The sequence below is a fragment of the Tinamus guttatus genome, unplaced genomic scaffold, assembly GCF_059628265.1.
Source record: "Tinamus guttatus ecotype Peru unplaced genomic scaffold, ASM5962826v1 Tinamus_guttatus_pri_ptg000423l, whole genome shotgun sequence".
Taxonomy (NCBI): domain Eukaryota; kingdom Metazoa; phylum Chordata; class Aves; order Tinamiformes; family Tinamidae; genus Tinamus; species Tinamus guttatus.
The window spans coordinates 4,669,130-4,697,097 of NW_028288957.1; the positions used below are offsets into that span (position 1 = coordinate 4,669,130).

General features: G+C 50.0%; 1 protein-coding gene across 1 annotated transcript in view; it reads left to right on the plus strand.

Annotated features, from left to right (window-relative positions):
* SLC4A4 (solute carrier family 4 member 4) overlaps positions 1-27,968 on the plus strand; it is a 142,828-nt gene that overhangs the window by 50,461 nt on the left and 64,399 nt on the right. Inside the window, exon 3 of the mRNA XM_088531675.1 lies at positions 6,572-6,751. Within this exon, the coding sequence (XP_088387801.1) occupies positions 6,572-6,751 (180 nt within the window). The remainder of the gene's footprint in view (positions 1-6,571; positions 6,752-27,968) is intronic.

Below are 27,968 nucleotides of genomic sequence, written 5' to 3' on the forward strand. Positions count from 1 at the left end.
CCTGGAAGGCAGAAGCATCTTTTTGTGCAGGTGCCGAGTCCTGTCCTCCAGAGTTGAACCTTAGCAATGTACACAGGGCCTTCATGCGGAGGGTGGCAGGAAGAGAAGTAAAAGCTTGAGCCCATGGTTAGCTGATGGTCGGTGGAAGAAAGCCCTGTTGTCTCTAGTCTCGTCCCTTTTTCTCTCGCTTCTCAGCTGGCTAGCAGCTGGGGTGTTGACTCATGGAGCCCCTCTTTCCTCTTTTGCCCTTTCCCTGTATGTATCTCATTGCAGGCTGTTCTCTCGGTGGCCTTTCATTAGGCCGAGCGCCCTGCTCTCAACCTTATGGCTGCCCTTTCCCAAGTATTTGGTCCCATCCCTTAAGGTCCATCATCTGATCAGATCATACCACCCCTCTTCTTTGCCCAGCTGCCAACGCCATGGGATCCCATGGAAGATTTAACTGAGTGCATGTTACTGTTCTTGTAAAGGCCTCACTGCCTGGAGCCTTCCAGATCCCTGATGCTTGCCCAAACTGAGCTCGGATACCTTTAGCCTCTTTTTGTCTCCGGTGATCCAAAGAACTTACTTGGGCCCTCTGAGATGGCCCCTACCTGGACACAGCCCTGACCCAGGCCCTGTAATTGTCACTGTATCCTCAAGCCCAGCAGTGCTTAGATGGCCCTGCTGTCTGATGGGTGCCAAGTCGCTGTGGCCTTGAGGAGCGGGTGGCCTCTGATTTACCTCCAGCTGGAACCTTGTCTCATTTCAGGTGTCACGCAAGCCAACAAAGTGGCTGCTCTTCTACTGTTTACCCGATTAATGAGTTCCCCCTTACTGGGAAAGCAGAGTGTCCTCAAAACCCCTTTCTGGAGCAAGTGATGGCTGCGGGAATAAGCTTGGCCGGCCTGTCTAGGAGATGCCGTTAGGAGCTCTCCCTTTAGCCTCGGCTGCATTAGTGGGGCTAGTCCTTAGCTTTACACGATGCTAGAGGGAATGATCGTGTTCCTTGTCTCCAATGTCTGAGCGAGCCACGTTCGCCGATAGCCCTTATGAGCTTCCATGTCTATTCTCCTATCCTGAACTTCCATCTTCCTAACGTACCGCTGAAAACACTCGGGTTCTTCGCCTGCTTCTCGGTGATCTGTGTGGAAGTTAATGCTCTTTCGGATGACTCGGGCGTTATTTTTAGTTCCCGCCCGCGTCAGAGGGGCTGGCGGGGCCGTTCCTGTGGCGCTGAGGGAGGGCGGGCGTTGGGGTCTCCGCAGCAGCTGGGAGGCTGCGCCGGGGGGTCTGCGCCAGGCCTGGGGGCCTGTGGGCAGCACCTGTAATCCCTTGAACGACAGGTAGTGCCGAGGGCGCTCGGCACGTGATGGCACAGCCTGCTGCTCTCAGAGCTTGAGCTGCTTTGGAACTAAGCAGGGCTTAATTTGGGGCTTGCTTAGCGCTACTTTTAGTACCTGCCCTTAAAATAGATCATCCCAGTGACTTATTTGTACCTGCTGGGCCGGCGCTTTTTTTTCCCAAGTTGCGAATTTCCGTCGCTTCTCGCACAGAACGAGAGGCACCTTTCTGCTGCCCCCCTCGGCTTTATAAAACGCTGCGAGGGCCTCGCTGCCCTTGCAGCTCCCTGGCCTCAGGGCCACGCTCCGCTCCTGTCGCATCCCACTGGGTTCCCGGCCCTCTTTCCCTGCGGCCGCTGTGTCCCAAGGGGAGCTCTTGGCGGAGGCGGCAGCACCGTGTCCCTGTCCTGCCTGCGCCCAAGGGGTGAGCAGCTGGAGCGCCCGGCCTGTGGGGAGGCTCCGCGCCGCGCGCAGACCGGGGCCACAGGAGCCTGTCCAAGCCTGATCCGTTTAGTGCGACTCTCCCTGTTCTTTGGAAAGGAGCCTTGGAAGCAGAAATGAGAGCCAGGTGAAAACTGCTGCTTCTCAGCTCCTTTTCATTGCTTTATAAAGTTTTAATGTTGGTGTTTTGATCTCGTTTCCTGCTCAGGTGCCAACCTGTGATTCTTTCTGGGCTAGTCTCTCCATGCTCCAAGTCTCAGCCCCCCCAGCCATGTGGAAAGGATTCCTTGTTAGAGAACACGAGCTAGGCAGGCTCTAGCCTTGGATTCTTCAGCTTTCAGCTCCTTTGTCCAAATGACTGACCCTTGTCCCTGTTGAGCTCAAGCCATTTCACTGTCACTTTGTTTCTTTTATTTGATTATTATTATTTTATTGTGGGCTTAGCTCTGCAGCCACAGCAGGCGGGCGACAAGGAGCGGAGCCGGGCTCTGCCTGTAGCACAGCCTGCATGGGAATGGGGCACAAAAACGCACCCGAGGAGCTCATGCCTCGCTCTGGCTTGACCAGGTCAGAAAGCTTCAAGCTTGCAGATTTCTGGCTTTTTTATTCCTTTGGTAGGCCGTTCTTTCCTTAGGTTTATGTTTCTGGGAGCCTCTGATGCCCTTAAATGGGATAACTGGGGAAGTGACTCGGGAGCGCAGTGCCTGGTGAGCTGGGCTCGCTTGGCCAGGACGGAAGCAGATGAAGAGATGCTCTTGAGGGCAGCTTGTATAAACCGGGAAAAAATGGGAATAAATGAGTGAGTTTTCACCAGTAGAAATGATGCAGGGCTCGGTGCCTGAGCCCTAAATTTCGTTTCCAAATCATGAGCTGCTATTAATTAGCAGCTCTTAATGAAACAAAAAATGTAGCTATGTAGCTGCAATCTTGTTTTGTTTTGTTTTCTCAGGGGAAAGATACCTCTGATGATGGGTACTTTTTGCTCTATTTAAAAAAGAAAAAAACTCAGACAAACTCATTTTGCTCAAAAATGTGCACCCAGTGGGGGTTATTTTGGGGCGAAAAGGTAACTTTTAGCTGCAACAGGTGTAAATCCTGGACCGACTGGGACAGGAAGGTCCCTTTTACCCCTGCAGATCTGCTGGCCTTTCCGTGCGTCCTGCCTTGCCCTTTTATAGTGTCGTGAAGCAAAGTGCCCCTCATAGAGCAGAAGAATCCTAAAATTAACGAGGCGGGCAGTTTTCCTGGAGAAGAGGGTGGTCCCGTGATTGCAGCGGGGTCATCAGGGAAAGTTGTTCTTGCAGCTCCGCTTTTCCCATCCTCCAGCAGGGAATAGGAGGGTGCTGCGTGTGCGTCACGTTGAATTTGCGAGGCATTAGCATTTGCAGTGAGCTGTTCTCATGGGAAAGCTGCCGTATCCCGGCGAGGAGGAAATGTCTCGAGGTGCCGGCGCAGTGAGAGGACGTGTCAATTGTTTCCTTCCCGGCACTTTGGGAAGGGAGCCCAAAAGTTTATCTCGGCATTTGCAACAGCGTCAACAAATGCCAAGTGCTTGATCCAAGTGCACAGAAAAGGAGCAAGTCTCCCTTGGCCTCCCCGGGCAGATGCAGGGGGGGAACAAGGCGAAAAGCAATTGGAAGAAGGGGCTCCTTTGCAGAACAGGGGAAAGCAGCTAAGTCATGCAGATGTGTGCCTGTGTGTGTATATATATATATACATATATATAACTTAGTTTCATATTACCAAAATCTGTACTGTGCACACGTGATCAAAAGATTAAAGAGATTGTCCAGTTCTGTTGGCAGCATATTAAAGTATTAAGACTCTAGGCTTACTATGGTGTGTTTCTATTGCCAAGCTGGCCACAGAATCCAAGTGATTCGAAGACGGACGGGGTTTGAGTACATGTGCTGAAATCGCCCCATCCTTCTGCATCGGGCTTCCGGATGCGGTCTCGGCTGTGGGAATTGCTTGGGAATGGCTGCTCCGCGCTGCTTCCCCATCCCTCTCGCTGGGCACTGTTTTTTCTACCTGCCGTGCTCCCACTTATATTCCCAGGTACTGCATTGGGATTTCCATGACGGGCCAGAGCTAAATCCTGGCTTCAAGTGTTGAGCTGCAAGGGCTCTTCCAGGAGAGTTTCTGCACTGACCTAACCCAGATAGTGCAGGCCATAAGGTGTCATTAACTTGAATATCAGAAACTTGCACTGACCCTCGAGCAAGATGAGCACAAACCCCGTATCCACCTGCTTTCCGGAGCGCCGTGTTCAGGAGGGCACAAGCCGCAGCCTGCTCCAGCCGGGACAGGCTGCAGCAGCACCGTGCTGCCGAGAGCGCAGGGCGCTTTGCTTACCGAGATCTACCTTTGCAGGGCAGTTTCCACATAACAAATTACTTCAGAGTCAAATGATACCGTGCTTAGGGCCAGTCTAGGGGTTTGCTTTGAAGTGATCAGGTTGGAGAACTTTTTTTAGTCCTTGAAAGCTGAGAATGCAGTTTTGGAGGAGCCTCTTTTTAGATGCTTTTTTTTCTACTTGAGTAGCTCAACAGTGGTTTGCACTTAACATTTCTAATTTGTCCTCTGTGTTTGCTTTTCAGAGGAGCTGCCACTAGAGATGTGTCTGTGTAAGCTCTCCTGGTTATAGATCTCATTTAGCTCCGCGTGAGAGACAGTGCAACGTGCAGAGAGCACAGGCTTTTTTCATAAGTTTCTAGCCTATCTTTCCATTTTCTGTGGAATCCTTGGGAGCTATTTTAAAGTTGATAACAGGAAGGGCTGAGATTGAAAATCTCAGCTGTGTTCAGCTTATGTGCAAAAAACCAGCAAATGACTTTCCAGACTTTACAGTTTGCCTCAAGAGCGGTTTTGGATGTCAAATGCAGAAGGAAAGCGCTGGACTTGAAGGGCCATCTCTTAGCTAAACCCACCAGGAGCAGGGCAGGAGGTGCAGAAGTACACCAGGATACTGCGTGCACACAGGACTGCCTTCCACATGGGCTCACAAAATGCCCCGGCCACCCCTGTGGAAGCCTCCAACAACAGTTAAAGGTTACTGTATTTGTCCATGAAAAGTCAGACTTTTTAACACCTCCAGTCTATTATATATGCACACGTGTATGTTATACATGATTATATCTATGCAGGGTGTTTTGGAAAGCTGCCTTGGGCCCTGTGTGCCTCACCTGGTCCCCCATGTCCCTGCACTACTGTCCCTGAGCCCTCAGCATCAGCCTTGCAGCCTGAGGGCTCTTAGAAGAGATGAGCGGCTTCAGGGGCTGATGTTCATTAAAAAAGGCACTTTCCTGTGGAAATTATGCACAAGTTCCTTGCTCAGCTTTCTCTCAAGGAGGGGGCTCAGCCCGAGGAGGAATGGGGCCCATGTGTTCAGCAGCGGGGTTAGCAGGGAGCCGCAGCCTCTGGCTTCACCGTCATGCTGGCATTTCCGAAGTGCTCTCTATTTGCTCTGCATTGCAAATAGGTGGCTAATCCGGAGCCTCGTAATGCTGCTGAAAAGCCAGCCACGAAGGGGAATAATTGCAGCTTGCAGGTGAAAAGCGAGAGCAGAGGATAGTGTGTCAGGAAGGAAAATCAGAGGAGAGGGGCAGGTAGCTGGGGTCGGTTTTCTCTCTGTAACTTGCCCAGGTGCACGGCTACTTTATCCAGGGCTGCCCGACTTGGGTTACTGGCTCAGCTTGTTTCTTATTCCTGAGCTTGGAGGAGCCTCTGCTCTCCTGGGGGAGAGAGTCACCAAATGGCACGGGCTGGAGCTCTGTACTCCGGAATATGTCACCTGGGATGGCCATACGTGGTGTTAACAGCCACGCTTACGTGCCAGGTATAAATGGTGAGAATAAAAGTATGTGAGGAGGCTCTGCAGAAGGGCTCTTGTTTCTGGGTGTGAGAGGAAGTACCTGGCTGTCCGTGGAGACAAACGCTCTTGTTTCTATGTGTATTTGAGGATCATTCATTCGGATAAATGTATTTGAGTCAGTGCTAGGGCATGTGTGTTTGTCTGAACCTATTTTATTCATATAAAATGAATAACGCAAACACTTTCTATGATCACAAGGAAGTTTTTTCCAGGCTGGTAGAAGAACAAAAAGCTCTTGAGAATAAAAGACTTTTGATCAGACTCGTAGGCAATATGAGATAAAAATGGACAAACTGGATTCAGGTCCTTTAGTGTGAAAGAAAACTCCGTACTAAAGGGGTAAAGACAGTCTTTGTGTTTACAGGGAGTGTGAGAAATTTGAGACTTAACTTAGTTCTAATTTCGGAAAGTGTCGAGTCCTTAGAAGCTTACAGTATCTTATATTTTGAGTCCTTAACTCATGTGCTGTTTTACAATAAGACCCTGGTGGCACTTTAACACTTACCGTGCGATGGACTATGTAGTCAAGTGCTTTGGGCTCAGTTAGACTGGATGAGTTTGCACAAGGTGAGTGTTGAGTCCAGTTAATACATTTAGTAAAAGAAAGGGGGAAGATTAATGAGGAATGGTTTTGGAGAGCATTGTATTCAGTGTTGCAAAATTAGTCTAGCCTTCTGTGGTTTTTATTTTTATTTTTAAGTGAGTCACAAGGACTGAATAATTATCAGCGAGTCTGCACTGGCATGTGCTCTCAGAAGTGACTGTACAAAAAGTGCTTTTCCAAATGGTAGCTCAAGAGTTCCTAGTTTACTTTTGAAGCCAAGAAACCTGCTAGTAATTAATGCTAGGCAGTATATTAATGTTTGGATGAAAGGCAACGTGAACCATGCCATATGCAGTCGAAATTAATGTTCACTGTGCTTGTCTTCCGTAGGTCATCACACTATTTACATTGGGGTCCATGTGCCGAAGAGCTATAGGAGAAGGCGGCGTCACAGAAGAAGACCTGGGCACAAAGAAAAGAAAGAAAAGGAGAAAATCTCTGAGAACTACTCCGACAAATCAGACGTAGAAAATGCTGATGAGACGAGCAGCAGCATCCTTAAACCTCTCAGTAAGTGCTGGTGTTGGTTGTTACTCAATATGATGTTCTATGTTGACTTGCTCCTGATTTGAAGTGTGAAGGAGGAAACTGGATCAATGAAAACAGTCATCATGTGTTGCAGGACCAGAGCCTTTTTTCATCAGTTGTTGGTGAGTGGTTGTTGTGCATTGGGAAAGGCGTAGGCCAGAGCAAACGTTACAGCCCTTCTGTATCCCCTGAGTTTGCTCCTGAGTAAATGACAGTAAGGAACAGGCCAGAAGTTGGCGTTGTGTTGAAGGAGATGTCAAGAAAATGTAGAAACCCGGAGAGATCCACTGCAGCAGCAGCAGCCTCTCCTGCATGCAGGTTGTGCACCCTTTCTGGGTACACAGATCATGGGTTCAGCTAGAAACAGCCTCATAGGAGCAGCATAATAAGAAGGACCAAGACCACTGCCGTGGGCTGTAAGAAGCATAGGCTAAACGTGGGCTTTGGAGTCATCCTGTCAGTAACTTACGGTGCATATAAGACTTTTCCCTTCAGTAATTTCTCAGTTTAAAATTTTGCAAAGAATAAAAAGAGTAAAATATAGCATTACCGTATGGATAAATATCTCTAGGGCTTGAATATTTCAATTTTGATAGGCAGATGATGTCTTTTGGTGATGCAATGTGCCCTTATACCTACATTAGTGTTGAAATTGTTAGCCACGTGAGAAGATCTTTGTCCTGCAGTGTCATGACTTTGTGGCTCTTCAGCAACTTCATAAGCAACTATCGTTAAGTCTAATTTCTCTTGATGTCTTCTCCATTGGCCACAAGCTTGATCTTAAGTCTGGAAGGTGCCTGCTTAAATGCAAGTGGGAGGGAGGACAGAGGCAGCTTGCTGAAATGGAATTGTGCCCACAAGGTTTGAAGATGGAACAGCCCAAGGATGATGTAGTTGAAACTGAGGCTTAATTCCAGGCTGGACTTGCAGGAAACTGTTTGCTTATGAGTGAGGAAGTGGTTGCTGAGCTAGAGAGGGGAGGAAGCAGCAGGATGGCACTGATCTTTCACTGAAGAAACACTGGAGTTTTTCATTATGCCCTGCTGCTGCTCCTGCATAGCTGCTGCATGTAGGGGTGGCCCTATGGGGCCAGGTCAGCCGTGTCTCTAGCCCTGTGGCTGTTACCAATGGTGGTGCAGGTACTTCAGAAAATGCAAGAGCAAGAAAGGCATGTCCCCAGGTCCATTTGCACCTCTTACCTGTAGTTCCCTAATTGTCCCAATATGGTTTTGTTTTTAACAAGGAGAAACCAAGAGTTTCAGTTTTACACTGAAAGACAGTACTAGGTCCTACGTACTCCAGGTGTTTTATGTTTAATTCTTATAAACATATATATGTTTAATATAGATCTCTGTCCTTTTTTGCGTGCCAGTGGCCAGATCCATACTAGGTCCTTCCAGGCTTCTGGATGTATCAGTACCCTAGGAGAATCATTTCCACAGACTAATTTTCCTGTGGTCGAAAACCTATTCCTTGCTGCTTTCCATTTTGTTCATCATCCCTCCTGTTGTGTATCGGCCGAGACAGTTAGTGATATTTTTTCTTCTCTGTCTTTCACAGTTGTGTATGTTCTTCCTTTCCCCTCCACGTAAACGAGGGCGGTCTTCTCAACATCTCTCAATCTGAGGCTTTCCCCGTGGTCTTTTCCAGCCTAATCTCTTTGCAATATGCATTTTTCAAACGGAGTCACTTAAAACCCACAAATATTCCAGGTGTCCCGTGTGGCTGTGTTAATGCTACATCATTTAAACTGTATGGTTTGTCATTGCATACCTGCAGCTCTTTTACCAGGTTCTTTGGCTTGCTGCTGGGTGCTGGTGGCCAGATCTTATTACAAGCTGGCACAGTTAATTTAGAGTGCTGTAAAGAATAGGAGTGGTTCAGGTTACTGCCTTGAGTTTCCAAACATTGGATTTCACATTGCCTTTTCTCCTCAGGTTTTTCTCCTTCTGAAAAGCCTGTTTTCTTAACCGACCTGAATTATTCATCTCCTACACATTTCTTCACCTGCTAACAACCCTCTCAGTTCTGCATACGTACTGAGCAACAGGCTTCATACAGCAATTTCTGGCACTCTGCTCTCCATGTTTTCATAGCTGGCTCCTATTTCCATTTAGTTTTCCGTCTCGCAGGCGGCAGCCGGTCCAAGGCAATTGCTGGATATTCAGGCTGTGATAACTAAGGATATCTCTCACTGAAACGTTGCTGGAAGCTTTCCTGGAGTCCAAGGGGCTTAAATGCGCTGAGACTCCACCTGCTCTGCTTGCTCTCAGGCATGGAAAATATTTCCAAGAGAAGACCCGTCCTCTTCAGACCAAGAGACACGTCTCCCATCAGCTCAGTGCAAATTTCATTACTGGCAAATGCAGCAGGACATCTCAGTGCACCCCCCTTTTCTGTTTTTAATCTTTGTTTTTGACTTCCACACGGCTGTGGCCTGTGTGTGCTGTAAGGAGCCACAGCAGCGGCAGCCTCGTTGGTCCCAGCGTGGGGGAGCTGGAGGCTCGGAAACAGGAGGCCCGCGCGACCGTTCCCCGGACCTGGGACACTGCGGGTGCACGTCTGCTCTGGTCCTTCTCAGCTGGGTTTTCAAACAAGCAAAATCGCCTTTAAATTTAGCAAACCCAAACAATTTAAGGAGATGTAAAATGCATCCAGGTCTATGAAATTTATATGCAGCTCCTTCTCCTTTTTTTTTTCACTTATTAGCTTGGCCTAGTCACTTCAGCTTTTAAATGACTTGTATTTTAGTTCCTCTTCAGCTACGATGACAATCATATAAAGCTCGATTTGCAAGATCTCTGCTAATGAAACTCTTAAAGCAGTTCCTAGAAGTTCGGGAATCAATTTCTGACCGTCTCGGCTGCGCAGAGCCTGTTTTTAACTTTAGACCAGAAGGCTGGAGCAAGTTTTGAGCTGATGCATTGCTTTTTATATCTTGATCCGTCTCCATAAGCCTAAACCTAGATATCTTGGCTGAGGATGAGTCCTCAGCTTCTCTGGCAGAAATTCTGCAATGAAATTCTGCAATTTGGGGTTTGAATCACCAGGTCAAGCCGCTGTGCTTGAGCCTGATGGGACACGTCTGCGGGCACAGGCAGGAGAGGAGATAGGTCTGTAAGTGCAAACCTTGCCTATAAACACCATGTTCCAGCACAGAAGTGGTCTAGCTGTACTTCTCTATTTGGGAATTGGGGCAGTCTGGGAATGTCAATACCTTTTTTTTTTTTAAAAAAAAAAAAAAATAAAAAAGTTTACGTGCATGTATGTATATATAGGTTCAGTTTGGGTAAATAGGCCAAAAATCTGTGAGTTTATAAACAGCCTTCAGCTCTCCCATCTGGAGAGGGTTAGGGAAACTGAATAGGTACAGCAGTGTGTTTCATCCTGAGTCAGTCACGGCTCAGAAAATCCCGCCGGGTGATGCAGCGAGCAGGCAGCGTTCCGGCAGCGGGCCCTTTCCCTTTATTCCATGTATATTCCCACTTGGAGAGAACTCACACCCTCAGGTGTGAGGGCTGCTGACACCAGTGAAACGCGGCTTCCTTGAAGCTCAGCCTGGTGCAAGTCAGTGCCCCAGTTGAATGTACAGGCCCCATATTTATAAAATAACCCCTTTAAGTCGCAGTTGGCCTGGCTCTGGTTTCAAGTTCCAGGAGGAAACGCTTTCGCAGTGGTTATTCTGCATCGTGCAGGAAGCAGGAGAAAAAAAGAAGTATAACTGAGTGCGTTGCTATTAGGCAGACTTTAAATAACCCCTTCTGATCTGCCTAAAACACACATGGCTGTTAAAATGCAAGCAAAGATTTGTGCTCTCAGAACCTTGTGTTTTTGCTCGAAGGAAGCAGAAAGCCTGCCAAGAGATAGTGTTCAAAATGGGTCTTTCAGAGGGGATTTGGAAATGCTCGTGGTGGGAGTGTTGCCACCTGGAATTTTAGGCATGTTGGATCTGTCCATCTTGGTTAAGCCATTTACTGGGCAGACGGAGAGACCTACAGCTGGACGGAGAGTTGCTGGGGGAAACCTAGAGGGAAACTGGGATGTGTAGAAGTGTCAAGGCTGATCGTGCCCTCAGGTCAGTTGGTTGCTTATCTGTACCTGGAGTGCGTGGTGTAAGGGATGAAACAAGGGAGGAACAAAGAAAGCAGAAATACTTTTCTTCTTCAGGACTGCTGATCCAAATCCATTTCCCTCTTCCTCATTCTTTGCCACAGACACACAGAGATTTTCCCATGACCAAACCCCTCTCTGCTGGGTGGGGGAGAGGGTTTCTTCTCGAGGTCTAGTTGCCCTCCAGGTGAATTGGGCTCCCCACTAGTCTGCAGTGGCTCAGACCCGATGCAATGATGTCTCTTGGCGTGTAGCACACAGACACACACACGGCGATGCCGGGTAGTGCGCAGAGATGCCAACACTTGCTCTGGATGTGCCTGGATTATCCCTGCCTGGCCCAGCCCCATCCTGCTCAGGCACACGGGATGCGTACGAGATACTTGGCTACCATCTGGTGAAGATGCCAAACTCCTTTTTCTGAAACTCTGAGAGCGTGTTTAGGGCAGAAGTGCTGGGAACATATGATACAGACAGGGGCCGTTTTGAGTTATTCCAATACCAGAAGAAACACAAGTAGAAAACGTCAGATTCCTTTGCAGATCACAGGTTCTCATCTCACCTTAGTTCATCCGTGCCTGGTCAGCAGCTTCTGGAAGTTAAGTAACCATCAGTGTGTATTGATGACTAAATACAGTAGCTAGGTTAAAAGCCCTTGTGTAAGCAAAGGCGAGTCCAAAAGATTGGAGACCATGAACTGCCAAATATAAAACATATGGCCCTTTCCCAAATATTTGGGGGAATTTCATGGGTAGTGTGGGACTAATATTAAAAACTATGAAGTAATGGTGTGCTATACTAAAGGCTTGCTCTGCTCCGTAACAGTTTGCAGTTCTCTTAGGCAGCCTGCAGATGTGAGGAAAATCAGAGCCTTCATTTATGGAGGGAAAGTAGTAGGCAAGTGAACTGCAGCATCTTGTATTCTGGAGCTCTTTTTCCTCTGAATCACCAGGTTTCACAGGCTGCTTGACCTTAGTGTCTTACCAGTTCCAGACTGGTAAGCAATTCCAGAAGGAATTTGCTTTGATGGGATGGTAAGCTGCCTGCTGATGTTCATTTTCTCTTATAAACTTTCCCTATGCCTTTCATACTCCTCTGAAATGCAGGGCTGTATATACATATGCCCACACACTTCTACATACCAAGATTCCCTTTTTAAAGGGAATTTTCAGGAAAATTCAGCCCTGTGAAGATCTGAAGAGATGCGATTTTCCTTGAATGCTCTGGGTTAGGAGGAGTAGAGAGTCCGTTCATGAAGCACTGCGGCGATGGTTTGCTCTGCGCGTGCTGTGTAGGTGGCCATGGTTGCCCTGTCAGTCACAACAGCCAAATATTGCCCACAGCTGAGGGCTAGCACACCACTACGAGCGATTCTGATTTAAAAAAGGAGCTTTGCCCCCCCCAAAAAGTTCCTCGTTTCTTGAAGCTTGCTGTGAGTTTGGGGCACGCGTGCGAATGCTTTGCCCTGAATACCTGCGTGTAAGCAGTGCTCGGTAGGATGTTTTACACGGGGAGGGAACTGTAATTATCAGTAATAGACAGTGTAAACCTGACAGCTCCTGTAACATCGGCTGGCACCACTTTTCAAAAATGGGCTGATCTGTGCTCAGTTTTTGAGATGCCCGGGGATATAAAAGATGTTGCAGCAAGCGGTCTTGCATTACGGATTCACTGTGCTGCTCTGTGTGGAACCCAAGCAGCGTGCTGCAGACCCCCAGGAAAGAAATACTCCGGCCTCAACCCACCCGAAACCTGCAGGCCCTGAAAGAGCCGTCCCACGTGGGGACGGGACTGACCCCCGCCGAGAGGCATCCAGAAGGCGCTCACCCTGGCACGGCCTCCGAATCCGCGCGGAGGAGGAGGAGGAGGGCTACTGGAAACGGCCCATGGAAAAAGCAATTTGAGCCTGGCCGTATGGAAAGCACCTCTGCCTAGATTTAAATACAGCTCGGGCGGCGACATCAGCGAGGCATCCGGGGGGTTTTTCCAAGCTTTCCCTCGCAGGTGTCTGCTTACAATGAGAAGCTTTGTCACCCTCCAGTGTGGCGCTGCCTTTCTCGGGGACATTTCCCCCTGCAGAAGAGGACCGAGGCAGCTGCAGGGTTGCTGCACTGTTACTCTCTCCCTCCCCCTTCACATGGAGTATGATTTCCATGTCGCCTCCCATGCTGAGTGCGTGGCTTTCGGGCAAAGCTTCCCTGTTAGGGAGCACATCCCAGCTGGGTTCCAGTGAGGAGTGGAAGTCTCCAACCCCAGCGTGGCACAAGTTACCCATGATGAGACGGAATTAATTCAACGAGGATACTTAAACATCAATTTAGGAAGGCTCAGGCTTATTGTCTGTGCTAAAGGGTCATTAAACCAGCAGTTATAAATAGCAAGAGACAGCTCCAAGATTGAGAGGTGCGTGCTTAGCCGAGCAGACGTGCACAGGCAGAGCTTGGGCCAAGAGCCCTCCTGTTCGCGCTGCTGCATTTTTACACAGTCCGTTGCTCTCCTGCGTCTTTAACGCTTGGGGTGGGATTTTTCAAACCACCTTTTGGCCTCGGTTGCCTGCAGTAAGGGTGGAGATAGACCGGTGTGGAGAGCCATCGAAAAATACCGCTCAGCATGGCCAAATAGCTTCATTTTTGGTACTGATGCCTTCACGTGAGAAAGATGAGCAGGGACACGTTCCATAAATGTAAGGGAATCTGAGGAACTTGGATGTGTTGGTAGTCAGGAGCCTACAGACCCAAGCAGCGGGTTTGTCCAAGGTGGCGAGTTCGGCTGCAACATGCCTTTTGCTGCTCCTTACCCCTGTGGTGCTGCAAACACAGGTCCCGCGTAGCGTAACCGCGGAGGTAAGCACAGAAATAATTACTGCTTTGACTGCAGACATGCCCTCCGCCTCGCCGGGAGCGCCCTGAGCGGCCGCTGGCGCGCTGAGCAAACCGTTAGGGCCATGGGAAGGTGCTCGGGGCAGCCCGACCGGTGAGGAGGTTGGCACTGCAGGGCAGACCTCTCCTTGCAGGTCCAGGAAGGTCCTGGCTTTCTGGTGCCGGGTGTTGCGGTGGGGACCTTCTAAACGCCCACGCAAGTGTCATGCCTGGGCCCAAGAGGGGAGCTGCAGTGGGTGCAGCGTTTGGTTTCGGGGTGGGGGGGTGTATCTCTGCGTTTGTGCCTGGGTCCTAGGAAGGTGGTAGGACCTCAGAAAGCCTAGAGGAAAGGTAGGGACAGAAGGGCTAAGGCGGGGAGTTAGTTCAAGGCTTAGCTGACCGTCGGGTCCAAGGACTTTTGTAGACGTGGGAGTGACCGAGAAGAGCCCTGAGTAGGAGTAAGGTGCTAGAGCAGCAGCTCAGCACAACTCCCTGCCGCCGTTAGTGGCTCTTGTGGGTGAGACCTCTCCTCTTCCTTCGGCTGCGCCCCGCCAGCCGCAAAGACGCGCAGCTCCTGCTGCAGCACTTCTGCGAGAGGAAGGGGACGTTGCGATGTGAGGCTGGGCCTAGGTTTGAGCTGAACCTTAGGCAAAGGCTTTCCCTTTTCTTGGCAGGAGTACAGGCCTTTGCACAGAGACTTAATCAGAATAAAAAGGCTTTCTTTGCAACAACCCTTTGATTGAAGTGTGTGCGTTTCTGTTTAAACTAGGCTTCTGCATATTTTGGTTGCATGACGACTTGCTGTGAACATCCAGTTTCATTTACAACATTTTGCACTTTGTTTGCACCCGGTATCCACCTCTGATGCAGAAGAAGACCTTACCATCTTTGTGGAGCTCCTCCTCCTTGCTCCTTGCTGCTGGAAGCTGGGAAATGAGCTGCACAGAGGGTGTCTTTGTTTTTCACATTCCAGGTTTTGGGTGCGCGTGATGAAAGGTAGGACCGAGCTGAGCTGCTCCTCCTTCATTGGGTGGGGGCTGTGGAGGAAAGCCACCTTTCTCGGCCGTGCTAGTAGCCGAGGCAAAGACTGAGTGTTGTAGTGCAGAAGGACGAGCTATTGCCCGAACCGAGGGGACAGAAGCTCCTTCTCCTGCGTTGCCTGTGTCCTGGTGCGTTGCCTGTGTCCACCGCAAACCACACGGACGAACCCAGCCCTATCCATGCTATCTGCTTAGGAGAAATCCACAGCTTCCACTGACACGTCACGCTTGTTCCCTGGTCCTGAAACTTGGTGTTTCAGATAGCAGGAACATTGTGCAGTCTTTGTGCTGGCCACCTTCACCTGTGTTAGGGCTCGCAGGTACTACAGTAGGGTTGTAGGCTTGTAAATGTCTCTTGAAGTGACTTAGAACTGCGTCGTGTAAGGGCTCGGAAGCATCTCTATGGGATTTCAGTGTTCCTGAGACGGGGCCGCTGTGATACAAAGTGGGGCTGAAAAGCGACTTGCATCTGGTAGCTTAAAAATACAGTCAGTCTTGTGTTGTGCCCTTGGGAAGGTGTCATCCACAGCTGCGCGTGGAGTGACACCTCCAGGGATCTGCGGGGCAGAGTCTTGCGGTTACGCAGAGGCCGGGGTGGACTGTGCAGATCCAGAGGGTTTTCTGGCTGGGTCCGAGGCGAGCAGCCACGACAGCAGGGAAGGAGGGAAGGGGACCGTTGTTTGCCTCAAAGGAAGCGGGAAGGCGCCCGGCTTAAACGTGGAGCATAAGTGCAAAGGTGGGATTGCTTTGGCTTGCCTTTTGGTTTGGATGTCTTCAGCCTGTCACACTGCTGTTTTGCTTAAAGGTTTGTGTGCAAATCGAAGAAGTGAAACCCAATTTGGGAAGGTTAAGTAAAAGTTAGGGTCATTCTCTAATAACGTTGCCTTGAGAGGGGAGTTAAAGAAACAGAAGCCTCACCTGGGCAATCATGAATGAATTGGCGCAAAGTTAGTGGTGAAGTACCAAGAATTGAATGTTTGCATTTGGTCTGGGCACAGCAGGAAAATTACGCATGGAATGATGAGCGGGATCGGCGTCGAAATGCGTTTTCATTTCCTGGTTGCTTATGGCTCCCTTTGCTGCTGGACCAGCCAGGCCTCCCTGCTTAGCCCTGCTCCACGGTTTGTATCGGAAACCTCCTGTGGTCAAAAGTGACACGGGACGGGGCGAGGCGTGTGCGCAGCAAAGTCAGTCCTAACGCAAGCTTTACACGAGGCTTAAAGCCCCGGGCCGAGCTGCCTCCCGCCCTGCGGGTTTAAAGTGGTTCTTCCACGTCAGCTTTGAACTTCTTTTGTTTTTTATGCGCCAGAAAAGGCGCCTGTGGGCAGTTTTCACGTTTTGCCACGTCATAAGGCATTATTCAGATCATGCTTGTTTTAGAGGCGCAAAGGCAGAGGGGGACCGGGCTTTTCATGGCAGAGGGGAGGACCTCCTTTAACTGGAAGCTCCCTGCACTAATCTTCCGCCAGGAACTGATAGCGTGTGCCGCTATAATTACCTAAGCCACCTTAATGCGGTGCCTAAGGCTGTTCTGTGGTTCACGTGAAACTGCTAAGGGACAGAAAACTCCAAGGAATTTAGCGTGTGAAAAAGCAAAATCTCATTTAGAAGCATTTTGACTTTAAGCCAGAGGTATTTCCAAAGCTGAGGAGGGCTGAGCGGTGTAGGTGATAGTTGGTACTCCAAAGCAACCCTTTTGGGATTAACCTCTTTGGAAATCTGTTGGCCAGTGTGGGAAAAAGCCTTCCCCCAGCGCTCGGTTTGTGTCTGTGTATGTGCAAACAAGAATTTGTCGTGTTTGAGAGCGCATGAGCCGAACCTGTCCATTCAGCTCGGGAGCTATTTTGACACTGGATGCGTTTCATGCTGCGAGTTTTATGACTCGTGTTCTAGCAGAAAGCTCCTCTCACACGGGGCTCTGGCTGGTGGATGAAACGGGCACACTGGCCAGCAGCCCCATCGCGCCGTGACCGCGTGTTTGGGTTTCGGGTGTGTGTGAGGCGCACAGTGTTTGGAGCCGTTGGCGAGAACAGGACTTAGGCGCGCGGAGAAGAAAAGCGGCTGTCACTGAGATCGGTCCTAACCCATGGGAAATGTCCTAGATTACGCCTTCTTTGCTGTCATCTATCAATCCTCATGTCCCACACCGAAGAGTGGCTGCCCAGAGTGCAAGCTGATAAGACCATGCACACGTGCAGCTTTCAAGGTCCTCCAAAGAGGGATTTTTATGTTTCCTTCGCTTGCCAGGTGTCCGAGCAGATCTGCTAACCCGAGGGCATCACCCCGTTCCACCCTGTCTTTAGTTTCTAGCTCTCCTTCATCCTCCAGGGGAGGATTTTCAAGTCCTGATGTCAGCTCTGTGCAGAATCCTCTATGGAAATATAGCCAGCATCCAGATTTTCCTGCCTAAGCCTTGGCTTTTGTGAACCTCGTGAAAATGTTCCCCCTGGGACTCTTGCAAATGCCGAGAAGGGCTGGTAAAAGAGGGGCACTCCGGTTGGTTCCCTCTGTGCGGAGCTGCTTCTCCGGGGATCCCGGGGGGTGGCGGGGATTACGGCCGTGACCTACTAACCTCCTCCCGCCGGATCGTGGGTCCGGAAGACGCGTGCACAGACGGCTGCTCTCGGCGGGCACCAGATGCTGCTCATCCGATGAGTCGGATCCGTGGATGTCGTCGCGAGCCCGCGGTGCGGGGCTGTGCGCAAGGGAGGCTCCTGCGGTGCTTCTCCCTCCGGGTCCTCTCCGCTCTCCCGTCGCCCCCGGTTTGTCTCCTGCGGCGGAGCAGGGTGGCAGGAGGGTGATGCGGAGAGCTTTGGTGGCACAAGGGAGAGTTACGGGATGAAGCAATGTGCGGAGGGAGGACCAGGGAACTCGAGGCCAAGAACCTGTTTTACTCAGATGCCAGGAGTTTGTTATGACAAACTGGGAGTGTTGATGAAGAGAGAAAGTAAATCAGTCATATGCAGAATACCCGGCTGATAGCAGAGCCGTAGCTTTTTCTTCCTCCTTCCGGACTGTCACTCCAGCCTTTCTGGAGATCTAGCTTGCAGAAGCAAAGCATTCTGAATTATGTTTCTGTCCCTATTCACTGAAACAGGCTTCATTAAATCCTCCTGATTTCTTCTGAGGGAAGACTTCAGTCGAGGCCGAGTCATTTGTGGCTGTAGGTCTTGTCCAAGGTCCCGTTCCGGGTGTGTCTTTCTGCCGGGATTATTCTAGGGACATTGAACTTGCCATCTAGTTTTTCTTGTGTGATACTGTGTTGGGAATGTGTTTTGTGTCCTGAAGAAGCAAGTTAGTGAGAGGCAAGAACTGCCCCTTTCTTTATTTTTTTGCATCCCTCCTGATTCTGACTGACAAGCCAAAATCAAGTATTTCAGCTGGGACCCAAGGGCCTGAAAGCCAAAGAAGAATCAAAGGGAATGGAAATGAAAGGGCCCTCAAATTTGCAGTGAGTCATATCATAAACCTAAAGAATAAACAAGATAGGGTGAAAAAGGCTTCAAGCCTGGGTTTATCTTTGCAAGTGATTCCTGTGCTCCCTTATTACCGTCAGCTGTTTCCCAGAAACACGGTATATTTGTTAAAACAAATCTGTGTGCTGTCTGGAATAAAAGATTTGAGAGCTGTAGGCTATTCTGCTCAGCTTTGAATCCCAATCCAACATCTGTTCTAGGGGGGGAGCCTCTCTTTGTATTTACTTGCTGATTTCTTCCCCACTGCTCGAGCTTTAAAACAGTGGCATTAAGCGTTTCAAAATTGCGTTTAGGCGAGAGCATGGTCCCTGGAAAGCTGGAGAGCAAAGCAGATGTTAACTTAGATGCCAGCGATTCTTTAAAGATATGTTTGTACTTGTATTGCCAGATCCATGTCTATAAAGACGCAGATCCCTTTCGGTGCATTTTGCCTTACGGTTTGTGTAATAGCTGAGAGAGGACTGTAGACATCAGCAGTTAGATGGAAATAAAGGCATGCATAAATCAGCGCGGCCTTTCGTTCTGTTTGTAAAGAAACATAGGAATAGGCCAGTCTCAACCTGAACGTGGCATTGGGCGCGTGTTCAATCCTTGCTTCCAACTAGAGACCTTGATATTTAAATATAGCAATGGGAACTGAGTTCATCCAGCTGAGGGAGGGTGTTTGATTTAGCTCTGAGCTGTTGGTGTCTAATATCCTGTGAATTACACGGGCGTGCAGGAAAGGAGAGGTATTTGGAGCAGCCTGGTCCATGGAGACCTCCAGCAGCTACTCGGTGTTGTGCTCATGCTCCAAGAGCGGTTTCATAACGACATGACTTATTAGGCTTGGATTTCAGGCTCCAGCTAATCACTTGGCTCCTCTGGGTTGAAGCCGTGTGGGAGTTTTCTAGCTGGATTCCGCGTGTCCGTATTTTGTGCTGGCAGCTCCACTCGGAGAAGCCGGGAGCAGCAGCAAAGGCTGCAGCTCCTACATCTGCGCTTTCCTTTGCTCGGAAGTGAGCGGTTTTCCCGGGTTAAAAGCGGTGGCGATCAGGACGATGCTGGCACGCTGAAGTGAAGCAGAGCGCGTTATGTGTCAAAACCTGTTTGCACACAAAAGGGAAGAGCTGGGCCCCGCAGTGAGTCAGCCGCACGCGGAGCCCCGGAGAGCGGCGCATCACGGCACAAGCATTTCTCAGGGTGCCGGTCCCCGTGGGAAGCTTGGTCAGATACGGGCTGGCAGGGCTGCCGGGCGATACGGAGAGCAGATTGGGTTCTTACACCTAATAAACGTAACGCCAAAAGCCCGCGGTGCTGCAGCAACACGTCGGCCCGCGGCTCGGAGTGCCGATGGCGTTGCGGGCTTGGGGGGCTATTTTTATTTTTGTTTTTTTATGGGGATAAGGAGCTCTCCTGAGGTGAATCACCGTGGTCAGGAAAGAGGAAGGTTCAAAGCTGAAGACCTTTCGCTTGTACCGTATTTGGGCAGAGATAAGTGTCAGGCGGATGCCAGCTTGGGGAAGCTAAATTAAGGTTTTGCTGCGAGCCGCAGCGTGGAGGAGCTCTCCCGGCTCTCCCCAAGGGGGAATAGGGGCTCCCTGGATGCGGGGAACCCGGCTTGTCACTGCGGGGAGGACAGGCTGGGCCGGGAGACGGCCGACGGCAGCTCCCGGGACGGGGCTCCAAACCACATGGTTTCGAGGTCGGGAAGGCCGTGGAAACTGCTGGGCTAGAAAAGAGTTTCATGCATGTGGGAGGATTTGGGGTTGTGGTTTTGGCCTCTCTGGGCTTTTAGAAGTTTTCCGGGGAATCTTGCAAATCCGCCTGGCTCTGTGCTCCCCGGCCCAGGTGCCGGAGAGGGAGGAAGTCACCTTGCTCCTCCTGGCTTCGAGGCAGAGTGCTGACATGAGCATTCAGCCGGGCCCAGACGCAGCCTAGCGCTCTGCGTGTTCCTAGAGAACGTGTCTGACCCCGTTTTGTTGGACTTGCTCTTATTTGGGTTTCCCTTTATCTGTCTGGGACTTGTTCTGCCTACTTTGTATATCATGGTTTTCTTGTTCCAGCCTGTCCCTATGTAAACCGCTTGGGATGGGAAACTTCAGAGGGCTGAGTTTGGAGAGAAAAAAAAAAAAAAAAAAGAGATGCAGTCAAGTGACTTCATTCCAGCATGCATTTCATCGTGGGAAGGAGCGCTCACTCTGCAGAAAGAAAATTCACCACCAAAAAGTGCAGACTTCTTTAATGGCAACAATTGCTCCTTTGGCAAAGCCTAGCGAAAGCTCTCGGCGGGGATTAGTCTGGGCTTTGCATAAAGCTGGGCTGAAGCATGCTCTGCATTCCTGCTTCAAGGAAAGGAGCTCCATCCCGCACAGTTGCCTGGTGTCTGCTGGAAGAAATGGGAGTTGTTTAGGAAGGGGCTATTTGACATAAATGACTGTTACGGCTCGCAGAGGCGGGTAAGGAGCCAGTCCCGCTCTCTTGCTGGTCTCCATCTGTTCCTCATTCCATCTCTGTTGGTTCAACTTTTATTCCATGGTGAAAAGGTAGATGCCAACCTCGTTTAATTTCTTTTTTTTTGAGATCAACTAAAAAAAACTTACAAAGCCCTCATCTACTTATGTACGTATGCACACGTGAGGGTTTTGCGCGGAGCCTGCGCGTGCGGGTTACGAAGCGCTCCGCGACCTTAGAAAGGGAGCTGTGCTGCTTGTCTGTGGGAGGGTGTCTGCGCAGGGCTTTCCTTCGTGTTCTACACGCTGAGAGGGGCTTTTCTCCCCCCTCTTCTGGAGAAGAGGATATCAATTTATTCATTTATTTTAGAAAAACAATAGTTGGGTGCATCTGTTTCTCCTCACATTCTCCAAGGCCGCTGTTCTCGCCCAGAAGCGGCCTTGGTGCGGCCCTCCCTACCCATATTTTACATTCAGGAGAATAGTTTAAGGCCAATTTCTTTATGTCTACAGCTAGCAGAGGGCTTACGACTACACTGCTTTCAGCATCATCTTAGGGCCGATTCCACAGTTCCGTGTTTTGTTTGCGCGCTTGTGTAACTCTTCAAAAACAGGCAAATCCTAAGGCATTTGCTTCATCATTCTGCAGCAAAGTTCTTGCGTGCTTTTCATGACTACAAGACTATTGATGAAAGTTCCTGTGTTTATAGGCATTTTTCGACAAGGAATTTGGCACGGAAACGAGCAGGGCTCTTTCTCAGCCATCAGAAACGGAGGTTTTGATGCTTTGGGGGAAAGCCTGTTCATTCCTACTGTCCAAAGGGAATGCAGCTCCTTTAATCACACTGAAGGGCTTTGAGGATCCAAAGAGCTACCAAACTATTAGGTAATATTAATGGGCACATGTGAGGAGTGGCAGGCAGGGTTGCTTTCTGGGGAGAGGAGCGGGCCCGTGTGTTGACGTGGAGCTGAGGAGCGCCGGCAGCGCCTCCTCCACAGCGCTCCGTTGAGGAACGCCCCTCCTGGCCCGTTTTCCTCGACCCCTCGGTAGCGACCGTGCCGCGACGCCTTTCATTGCGATGGGCCGGGAGAGGCTTCGGGGTTGCTTTTTGCCCGTTTTCTTTAAAGCATTACGACACGCGGTGCTTCTTTGCGGTATTGACGCAGTATGTATTTATTTATACGGTCTTTTCCAAGGAGGAGGATATTTTGCTTCCCGCCAAAGTTGCGTGTTTTCTCTCAGCTATGCAAAGCACGCGCTCCGAATCGGGCTCTCTAGTTGAGGACAGCTTTCAAATGCAGTAATCTCAGGCCAGAAATCCTTGAGGTTTGTTGCTCACAATTTCCTGTTTCTTCGGGGGGAAAAAAAACCCAAGTGTTTTGAAGAGAGACTTTCCTTCCCAGACCAAGGTCCTTTTTTTTTTGGTCTGCGAAGCTGCGCTGAGTTGAACCGTTTGGATTTCTGGGCTTCACCTCCAAAGCCAGGAAGCCCCCATAGAAAGAGCTTTGGGCTTCTTAGCGATGTTTTATGGATGTTCGGAGATGAAGTTCCTTCCTCTGATTGCACAGATGCCTTGAGGCTGCGCAACGAGGCTGAGATGTTCCAAAGTGTTCGCGTGTGCTCAAGTGTTCATCTTGTTGGGAACTTGCTGCTGCATGAAGTCTGTGGTGAAAAACTCAGGGAAGGGAAAAAACGGGTCGATGTTGATACCTGAGCACGTGTGCTGCCCTCTGATAGACTCAGCTAACGCTACTGCCTCAGCTGAGATTTTAACATTCTGTGAACTTTTATTTAAAAAATGCCTTGCAGGAGGCGGCGGGGAACTTATGACATGTCCCCTGTACAGATGAGTGGAGCACTTCACAGGAGATGATTTTTTAAGGGTATAGCCTATGTTTCCCTTTAAAGAACTCCGGTAGAAAGGATGTATCAGTTTGCTTCAGGCACCCAGCAGCTGTTCTGCCTCCTAGGACCTCCACTGGCTGCGAAAGAGATGAAGTCCCCACCAAGTTCACCTTCTCTTTGCAGAATTTCGGGAGCAAAAGAAGTGCCCGGGCAAGATGCGATGCCAGTGACCCCGGGAAAGGTGACGTGGATAAGATACAGTCGCCTCCTGCTTCGTTTTATCCTTCTGCAAGGCTTCGCGCTGCTCTCTGCAGGTGGCTGGGGAAACGAGGAGATTCCTTTCCCTGTGCAGGCGCTGGGTTTTATATATAGCTTTAAGCAAATGCTTTGAACTGGGCGACAGGCAGAGGGGAGGAGGGATGGATTTTGCTGCTTCTGAAAATGAACTGCACGTTTTCTACCATAGTTTTCGTGCCTCTTCTCAGAAGTTCAGTAGATTTTGAGCGAAGGTTCTGCAAAAAACAGCGTTGGTTCTTGGTGTGTGTGTTCGCACACACAAATAAAGCGCTCGGAATTGTGCGGGCTGAAGTGCCCAGGATTTCTCTGTGTGTATCTTGGCACGGGCAGGTCGCTTTCTGCAGGAGTTCCCCGCCACCCCGCTGGTGAGGGCAGAGAGCTTCTCCCGTCCACGTCCTGAGAACGCACCTGAATGCTCAAGCCGCGAAGCAATCCGTGAGGCAGCTCGTCGGCGACGGAGACCCGACTCGAACAACCAAGCTAAAACAAGCCAACGAGGGCACCGCGGAGCGCTCGAGCACCCCAAGGCGGGCGCTGCGGGATGTGCTGTGGGATGCGCCTCTTGGCGAGACGTAAGGGTGCCCAAGACAGCCCTGGAATCGTCTTTAGACAGCGCAGTAACCTGGGAACAGGCATAAACGTGATGCAGGGAGTTTGCTTTTTTAATTTAGCGGCTCGTTAGGCTCTTCCCCAGGTAACACAGAGCTTACGCGAAGATGTGCCGAATCCTTGTGTAGTTGCCGCTTCCCAGAGCTGCAAGTGCTGGGATGGAGACTTGGGGATTAGCTGGGAGCAGAACATTTCAAATCAGTGCACGGGAGCGTGTCTGCCCCAGAGGCTGGCAGCGCCCGCTCTCCGAGGGGCATATTTAGTGCCTTGTCGCCGTGGCGTGAATCATCAGCCACTTGTGTCACCTGCTCCACGCTTCGGGGAGGCTGCGAGGCCAGGAGAGGCCCGTGGAAAGGCCGTGGGTGGTCTCTGTTTAAGCGTCGCTTCCCGACCAAGCTTTGGCGTCGCTGTAGGTTAGAGCACGCGGGTGCTGGCAGGCTCGCTCGTGCTCTCGTTGCGAGCAAAGGGTCATTCTTCCAAAGCGTCTTTCATCAATTGAGCAGGTGTCTCCATTTGCATCATGAAAATTGCAGGGCAACATAAAAAAAAAATATGAGGGGGCACGGCTGGCTGTTTCCCTCCCTATAAGTTAGGCGATATATGTTCTTAGAGCTGTAAAGCAAGCTCTACTAAAGCAGCCACTTTTAAGTGCCCCTTGCTGCAAATATTCAAGACTCAGCTTGAGATGGCCCGGCAGCACCCAGCTGAAGGCCCTGCCTTCAGAACGAGCTCAGGCCAGATGTTTCCAGAGGTCTTTTCTAACCTGGGTGGGTGGGGAAGGACTGGGTGCCGTCACCTGCAAGGGAAAATCTTGAGGAGAAGGATTTTGAGCGTTGGTGGTTTATGGCCGAGATGTTCCGAGTAGTGAAAGCTCTTTCCTTGTTAGCATATCAGTGTCACATGAAAGCTGGGAGATGAATTTAACTTACATTTTAAAGCTTCTAGGCCTGCTGTTCCTGCGGTGCTGCTGTCGCCGTGACCAGGAGCGGCTGCTGAGGCCCCGCGGCAGTGCAGGTGCCGGGGGCACGAGGAGAAAATGAGTAGTTAATATACGGGCTATTACCGATTGCTTTTATGATTATCTGGATTTTAAAGCCTGCACTGGAAAAAGAGCCCCTAATCCCTTATTAAAGCTAAAAGGCAAGTCTTTAAAAGTAGCGGGGTGTTTGCAGCCCTGGGAAGCAGCGCGCGAGCGGCCGCCACTCCGGGGGACTCGGCTCCGGGGGAGCCGGATCCGCTGTGTTTCCAGCACGGTTGTTTCTTGGCATTTCCACGCTGTGCACTTGTGGGCCTCCAAGTGCTAAATGGTGGTTTAACATGCAGTTTGGAGGAAATTCAAAAGAAATAAAGATAACGCTAAATGACTCGAAGGAGATTATACCTGTCAAGCCCCTGACATTGGAGGAAGTGTTTATTGTTTTGCTGGAATACGTTTTTTAAAACACCGTTTGTGTTTGATTTGCCCTTTGCATCTCAAGTGGTTCAAATCATGTAATTAAGATATTACTAGTACCTGGATGGCATGGTGGTTCTTCCCTTTTTTTTTTTCTTTTCCCTCTCAGCCCTGAGCACTGAGCTCAGGGCTGTGCTGCTGAGCACTGAGCTCCAGCTGTGCTGCTGAGTGCTCGGTGCTTTTGCAGGTGAGGCCCCTTTTTTTTTGTGCCCAAGGCAACCAGCACATCAATTTATCAACTCGGCAGCGTTTTTTATGCAAATGCTTCTAACATGCAATTCCTTTTCCATCGCTGCAGTTGCTGATCTCAGCTTCCAAACCATGATGTCAAGCAGATCATTAAAAACCGCGTGGGGTTTCCAGTCTCTTTTCGTTATTAAAAGTTCATCTGGAAGCCTGGCAGGGAGCTCGTGTTTGGACAGCAGATGTGATAACTGGAGGAAAGATTAGGTATATGGAGAGTTGACTAATGGAACAGAATAAATTAGGTTGGAAGGCACCTATGGAGGTCCTCTGCTCCAGTCTCCTACTCAAAGCGGGGCCAACTTGGAAATTACTTTATTAATGTTCATTTCTAAGTTATGATATATTTGTCCTAGGAACTCTTCTCCTAGGGAAGCGTGAAGGTGGAATACAGCCCCAAGGAGATGCACTGATTTTTGTCCCCCAAATCACTGTGATTTCTTTGCATGTATCTGGGCTGACTTTGCTCAGATTGGGGAACAGTGGATGTCCCGGAGCTCCTTTTTAGCAGGTGTGGGGCAAAATTATTCTTGCTGTAATATGTTATTGGGATATGGTGTGCTCTCGGGAGTCTGGGTGACTGATCCTGGTGAGGAGCATCCCTTCTTGCATCCCTTGCTCCTTCTGTTTTGTCTCCCGTGTGTTTAAACCTGTCCCTCTTCCTCTGCCCAGGTCTTCGTGCCCAGCAAAAAGGTGCTTTAAGCGATCACACCCGCTGCCCGTGTCGCCTTGCAGGTAGAAAAGGGAGAGCTGGTGATCCCGTAATATGCACCAGACACTCAGGGCTCGCCTGCTTTGGGTCTAGGTACAGAGCTGGTCATTAGGAAGGTCAATGCTTATGCAAAAACTGCCCCCCACGCGCTTTGCTAATTAGGAGCAGCCGTTCTGTGCAGTCCAAGCCATCCTCGGCCTGACCTCTGACTTGTTTTTTCCTCCCGGCTGCCTAATAATTAACAAACTGCTTAATGCACGACAAAAGACCAATTAACCCTAAAGCATTTAGTGAACTACATGTAAATTAGTTGTAAAACGTTGCTGTAAACATTAAATGTCAGGCAATTACATAAAGCAATAATTGCTAAAGTTGCATTTAAGAGCTTAGAAGAAAAAAAAGAAAAAGAAAACTGCTTAAGTGGCACTTAGGCTCTGAGAGCTCTGCTAATGGTTTTGTTTTTAGCTGCAGCAGCCCAGGCCTGCGTCAGGAGGCAGGAGGCTACAGGCTGCCCTTGAGCCTTGTCTGAAACCCTGAGGGAGCTGCACAGTGGGAGGAGACCAAGGGCACTACCTGAAGCCTAGGAAGAAATGGAAGTGGGACAAAGCAGTTTGCGTCTTTGTGGCATGGTAGGTGATAGCCAGCGGTGCAGGGTGTTACAGGAGTTGGGGAGCAACCCGGACGACTATTCCATGGATTTGTTTCTGCTTGCTTAGCGTCACACTGCACAAAATGTGCCTGACGTTGGTTGCTAAAACACCCGTGTTGGACCAGGCCATGCTCAATATGAACGCAAGGGGTCTTGGCTGTTCACTGCTAAGGTCACCTTAGGTTTCTGCCCTCCATGTTTTTGCAGAGTCCTTCCCGTCTGAATTGCCTCACATTTTGCCATTTGAAAAAGCTACCCTGGCATAAGTATCTCTCCCCTAACTTCTGTGGCCAAGCTTCACACGAAGAAGCTGTTTCACTTTTCTGCAAAATCTTTAATCCTCCTAATTGGCTCTCTTTCTCTGTGGTAGTCCGGCTGACCCACCGGTTCCCAAGCTCCCTGTTGCTGATGTTCTTAAATCATTTATTTTCTTTATACGGCCTGTGCACTTGTCCTGTGGTTTCCTTTTCCATCTTCCTCATGTTGCACATTTGCTAGTTTTGCTTTGACATCAGTGTCAGTTGGACTAGCATGTTCCTAAATGGTGCAGCTAAGTGGAGCTTCAGCACTTGGTTCTGTGCATTTGTGCTTCCCTAGTCTCTTCCTTTGGGTAGACCTGCTGTGTCCTTGGGTGGCTTCCTTAGCCCTAAGCATTCTACAGCAATGCACCTAAAGCAGTCGAGCTGCTTTCCAGGGTAGAGGAGTCCTCAGCAAAGCCGCTCAAGCTATTGCCCTGCCTGAATGGGTTTCTCTTGTCCTGCTCAGGAGCTGGATGAGAAGAGCTCTCCCCTGCCTGCCTCTGTCCAGCCGATGCTAAGGTTAACCGTGCAGCCTGGCCTGGTGGGGTTTGGCCAAGGAAAAGTATACGGTGCCAGCCCCAAATTGCGTTTGATTAACATAAAGCTTTCACTTTATTCTTTGTTTCCCAAACTCCCTCCTTTTATCTGGGTCGACAGGATTGGACGACATCTGAGATTTGGACGGCAAGTGGACCATGAGGCAGCAGTGTGCTCTTGTGGCCAAGAAGGCCAATGGGATCCAGGAGTGCGTTAAGAAGAGCGTCTCCAGCAGGTCGAGGGAGGTGATCCTGCCCCTCTGCTCAGCCCTGGTGAGGCCACGTCTGGAGTATTGTGTCCAGTTCTGGGCCCCACAGTACAAGAGGGATGTGGAGCTGCTGGAGAGAGTCCAGCGCAGGGCCACAAGGATGATCAGGGGCCTGGAACATCTGCCCTGTGAGGAGAGGCTGAGAGAGCTGGGCCCGTTCAGCCTGGAGAAGAGAAGGCTGAGAGGAGGGGACCTGAGCAGTGTCTAGAAGTACCTCAAGGGAGGCAGTGAGGAGGATGGTGCTGGTCTCTCTTCACTCGTGGCCACCAACAGAACTAGAGGAAACGGCCAGAAACTGAAGCGCCAGAAGTTCCACAGGAACTTAAGGAAAAGTTTCTTCACAGTGAGGGTGCCAGAGCACTGGAACAGG